The following is a 4623-nucleotide window of genomic DNA, read 5'->3' as shown; positions in this document are numbered from 1 at the left end:
ACGCAAAAGCATGTTGGTCCAAAGCATGTTGGTCCAAAGCATGTTGGTCCAATGATGGGACGAGGGTGTTCGTGTCGTTTGGAAGGGGGATGGGGTTGTGGGACGGGAAGACTGGGAACAAGTTATGGGAGAGAATCACGGACACCTACATGTGGATCGGGTGCATGGCGTGGGCTGGAAACGACACGAAGATCGCGCTTGGCAGTTGGAGTAACGACGGCAGGGTCGTGCTGTTAAGCGCCAGAACGGGAGAGGCGATCAGGGTGGCATGTGGGCATACAGATGGCGGGGTCGTGCTGCGGGGCGCCAAAACAGGAGAGACGATGGGCGATGCCCCCGAACGTGTCCCAGATTCGGTCGGCCTGAAATGGGCTGCGGACCGCGGTCTGCTTGAGTGGTATTCAGACGAATTTGCAGACGAAGTTCACATAGATTGGTTCAACTTTGTGAAGCGGCCCTGGAGAGAAGGTGAAGAAGGTGTGCTGGCTTCGTTCTCTGTTGAGCGGGCTCCGTTCTCTGTTGGGCGGCCTCTGTTCCCTTATGATGGTCCTTCTTTTGTTTCGGTGAAGTGGTCTCCAGATGACAAGTGGATCGCGTCAACTAGATATGTTGAAATTGATGAAAATGGGAAACCAAGCAGAGTCGGAGTTATGATCTGGAATTGGGAGACAGGTGTAACATATCGGTACCAGTGCCAATATTATATGTTTATGGTACCACCCCATGCGCTGGAATGGTCTGACGACGGGCGACGCGTAGCCTTTGGAATTGGAAGAGAGCTTGCGATATGGGATATTGAGACAGGGGTGATGTTAAAGTATAGCACAAACAGAAACAGGGTGATATTAAGGACAAACAGAAACAGTGAACCTCCAACGCATATTGCTTGGTTCCGGGACGGGTCGCGAATAGCGACGGTGGATGGAGGAACGTTACGAATCCTGTCCGTGACGAGTCAAAGCGCTGTCTGCGAAAAGCAATACGATGATGTTGGGTATCTCAAAGAGAGCGATCTGCGCCAGTTCATCGATACGAATGAGGGCAAACTCACGGCGGCGGATCTAGAGAGGAAACTGGAGAGGAAACTGAGGATTCGGCAAAAGCAAGATGAAGATGGAGTGTTCTACAAGACAGGAGATGACGAAATCCGCCTAGCAACCGTTGCGGGACGTCGTTGGTACTGTTCTACTTCAGGTCGGCACATTGCGATCCAGGTAAAAGTTCGTTCTTATGCAAGACTGCACTTTTACGAGCTCTTGGAGTAGTGTGATTGTGAGTGTGTGAATAACCACTGGGCAAAAGGGGATGTCCTGGCCAGGACAGGAGGGGTTGTACCCACGGTATATGTAGTAAGGGATGATGTAACAGGAGAAATTTGTATGTATTTGAAGTTGTTTCTAGTTACCTGACGCCTCGATGCCCCTCTCCGCAAAAAAAGTAGCCGGCACATCTTTTCTATGTGTCGCGCGCAGTTGCGTCAGTGTGCGGGGAATAGTGTCGTCCAACGTAGAGACTGCGCGTAGCGAGACCAGCAAACAAAACTGGAGGCGGAACAGGCACATGCGATATCAGTCGTTGTAGTATGAAGTTCAAGATATGCACGGCGGATTTGCGGTGGTTTTGCTTTGTCAGGTATTAGAAACTTCGTTTCCGCCAGGAATCGAAACCTTGACGACGGTGTTAGGCGTTGAGGTTGACGGCATGTGTAGCGTCGAAGACGGGCGGTCGTCGGGAGGCTGCGGCTTGTTGGTAGTGGTGGGGGGAGCATGATGGAGCATGAAGAGGTTGTGTGAAATGGAGGTTTTGGGTTGTTTCGTGCACGGACACTCACACATTAATGTGTATTAATGTGTAAGTGTGTTGAGTGTCCCTGTTCCAACCATCTCTTAAGAGATGGTTGGAAACAGGGAGGAAGAAGACAGGGGTACGGGATACCGCCGTGGCTATCCGATCAGCACTTGTTTGTGGTTACACCGTCAAGTAGACCGAGGCCAGGCACTCTTCCTTGTGCTCGGTGGGATGGCCAGAGACGACATTGTTTCCTGCCGCGGCCATTCTTGCTCGCCGGACATTCTCACTCACCGGAGGTACGACAGTCAGAAACACGTTGCAACCTGAATGTGATATATACATGTATAGTGAAGTCCCTTCTGCAATACATTTCACATACCGTACGTGTACAAAAAATGGCGGGAGAACGAGAGAACGAGTGTGTGTTTTGTTCACCGTCGAGGGCTTGGATGACGTTCCCTTCAGTGAGGATGAGGGTGTCGTCGGCGGAGGCGATCGGGATAGAAAGGGGGGGAAACGAGAGGGCGGCGATGGGAACGGCGGTGCACCGGGGCGGTGCACCGGGAGGGGCGAGTCTAATGGCCATTTCTGAGTTGTGAGTTGCTGCATTTTTCTTTGCTCAAGACCTTGTTTCAATTAAAAAAGCGTTTATATAATTTAATACTGTAGCGCACAAGGGCCGACTCTTGAGAGTGCTGAGATCAGCACCCGGCGCCTACCGCTACGTCATCAACTTTCCGTGTTGCCAAACCAAAGGCATCAACCCCTCCTCGTCCTTCTCCGGCACCTTGACGCCGTCAATCTTCGTCAAAACAATGTGATGGTCCTGCACATCCTCGGTATGCTCAATCGTGCAACTTGCCGCCACCATGCACTCTTCCTCCACCCGTGTCCTATCCTCCTTCCCCAACGCAGCCCTCGTCACGTACCGCTCGGCAATGTCCTTCTGCCTTGTCGAAAGCGCGAACAGCCTCACGCCCGCCCCGACCCCGCCGAGCCCCGCGTAGAACGCGCTCGAGTGCCCCACATTGAAGCATATCATCCCGCGCGCCGCCGCAGGCACCGTGACGGACGTCGCCGTCATCGCCAGATCCTCCCCGTGGGCCGCGCTGGTTGACACCACCCACATCGCCGACGGCATCTGTCGCAGCAACGTTTTGGTTTGCTTGTCCAGTGGGTAGAACGGCAGCTTGGAGCGCGGTACGTCGAGTGCCACCGCCCGCTTGGCAAGGTACGTGTCTCGGTAAATCGCCTGCACGAATTCCGCCTCGCCTAGGCTCACCGCCGTTACCACCGCCTGTACCACGGCGCACCCGCCCACGACGGAGATGTTCTTCAGCGATAAGTCGGCCGTGACGCCTGTCTTGCGCTCGTCCAGCATCAGTGACGAGGATGATGATGATGACGACGTCGAAGGCCGCGGCGCGAGAAGCTCCACCCTTACCTGGTTGAGGGGGTCTTCCGCGACGAGCGACGCCCTTTTGAAAAACTCGTCATCCGTCACAAATAAGACCACCTGCTCCGGCTGCATGGAGCACCCGCGAAAGTTGTCCAGTTCAATCTCCGCCCCGTCAAACGTGCACCGGTAGTAGTTGGTCACCGTGTGGTGCCCAATGTCACCAACCGCTTGCTGCCGCTCTGCGGCGGAGAGGCCCTTCTCATCGCCGGAGCTCGTGGACGTGGAGTTGGGCTCGCTCCGCAGGGCGGGGCTGAAGATGTTTGCCGAGTAGAGGCTCTTAGCGGGTGCGTCGGGCCACGTGGCCTCGGCGCGGTCCATTGCGCAATACCCATACACGGTGTCCGGGTGGCTGTCGACGAGCTGCTGCAGAAAGGCCACGGCCTGCGGCAGGCGGTCAAACGTCATCGACGCAGTGGCGACGGATGATGGGGAGCGGAGGATTGAGGCTGGGGGCGGATGTCGGAAGGTTGGGGCATGTCGTATAAAGGTGCAGGGGATAGCGGGAGATGCGGAGGACGGATACGCACGACCGCGCACGAAAGGCGCAAGAAGATGTCGCCAATGTACGGTATGATTGTGATAACCACTGAGCAAAAGGGGAGGTGCCGCTGACCAACGACATGAGGGAGGAATGACTGTCAGAGAGTCACCCTGAGGGTGTGTCTTAACCCTATGCTCGATTTTGTTGACGATTTATTCGAGCCTCATTCGGGTTTTTTTTAAACGAGTTCGATATCTCTAGTGCCATTCGACGAAACAGGTGTCATTCGAACCGGGGGAACACCACAGTCATGTTGATATGCGTCTCGTAGCCAGAGCTTAACATCTCGCGACACAGGAGACAAAAGGAATATTAATTTGGACCGATCTTTGGACTGGGGTCCGAAACTCACGAAAAGTGTAGTTCAGCATCAACAACGTCAAGTTTGCTTTGTGAAGTATCATTGCCCATGAATTGAAGTTAAAGGCGTAGTTGGAAAGGGATACAGTTCGCGTTCGTCGCAAATGAGTACTGTAGTCCAATCTAGCACGCAAGTATGCTGCAAGAGATAGACGGAGACCCTCCAAAGGCACGTTTGCCAGCTGCGATCTCCTCAAAAGAAGCGTTACCGTAATTTGTCTCCATCTAGATACTCTTTGTCTGCTAGCGACTTTGGTGTGTCACCGTTGTGATCCGCGCATCTTGGTCATGTCTGATTGTGCTCAGGTCGATGGTGCGGTTGGTCGACTCTCGTGTGCGTGTGGAGACAAAAATGTAATACTCCCACATTACAGTACTGTTGCGGCTAGTCCAAGCCGCATACCTCACCGATCGCGGACGCAGTAGGATCTGAAAGTAGTCCTCGAGTTTACCTCCAGCTCGCCTGTAGCTT

The 4623-nt window shown here is 54.0% G+C and overlaps 4 protein-coding genes; 2 read left to right on the top strand and 2 right to left on the bottom strand.

The window, feature by feature from the left end:
* The first annotated feature begins 89 nt into the window (after positions 1-89).
* Positions 90-1477, top strand: CHC_T00001015001 (hypothetical protein). XM_005712167.1 is given in 2 exon segments: positions 90-1265; positions 1266-1477. The coding sequence occupies 1 exon segment, from the start codon at positions 90-92 to the stop codon at positions 1263-1265; it is 1176 nt and encodes a 391-aa protein (XP_005712224.1). The 3' UTR covers positions 1266-1477.
* CHC_T00001014001 (hypothetical protein) lies at positions 1478-1768 on the bottom strand. Its single transcript, XM_005712166.1, has one exon. It carries the CDS (start codon positions 1766-1768, stop codon positions 1478-1480), a length of 291 nt encoding a protein of 96 aa, XP_005712223.1.
* A 79-nt stretch (positions 1769-1847) lies between these two features.
* Positions 1848-2390, top strand: CHC_T00001013001 (hypothetical protein). Its single transcript, XM_005712165.1, has one exon. The coding sequence runs from the start codon at positions 1848-1850 to the stop codon at positions 2388-2390; it is 543 nt and encodes a 180-aa protein (XP_005712222.1).
* A 122-nt stretch (positions 2391-2512) lies between these two features.
* CHC_T00001012001 (hypothetical protein) lies at positions 2513-3655 on the bottom strand. Its single transcript, XM_005712164.1, has one exon. The coding sequence runs from the start codon at positions 3653-3655 to the stop codon at positions 2513-2515; it is 1143 nt and encodes a 380-aa protein (XP_005712221.1).
* Between the last annotated feature and the right edge of the window lie 968 nt (positions 3656-4623).

The sequence above is a fragment of the Chondrus crispus genome, genomic scaffold, assembly GCF_000350225.1.
Source record: "Chondrus crispus Stackhouse genomic scaffold, scaffold_832, whole genome shotgun sequence".
Classification (NCBI taxonomy): domain Eukaryota; phylum Rhodophyta; class Florideophyceae; order Gigartinales; family Gigartinaceae; genus Chondrus; species Chondrus crispus.
Note: the sequence above shows the minus strand (reverse complement) of the source record. Positions and strands in the feature narration are given on the sequence as shown.

Excerpts from the sequence above, each read along its gene's own strand:
- CHC_T00001015001 (XM_005712167.1), top strand. The coding sequence starts at position 90 with ATGGGGTTGTGGGACGGGAAGACTGGGAACAAGTTATGGGAGAGAATC.
- CHC_T00001014001 (XM_005712166.1), bottom strand. The coding sequence starts at position 1,768 with ATGCTCCCCCCACCACTACCAACAAGCCGCAGCCTCCCGACGACCGCC.
- CHC_T00001013001 (XM_005712165.1), top strand. The coding sequence starts at position 1,848 with ATGTGTAAGTGTGTTGAGTGTCCCTGTTCCAACCATCTCTTAAGAGAT.
- CHC_T00001012001 (XM_005712164.1), bottom strand. The coding sequence starts at position 3,655 with ATGACGTTTGACCGCCTGCCGCAGGCCGTGGCCTTTCTGCAGCAGCTC.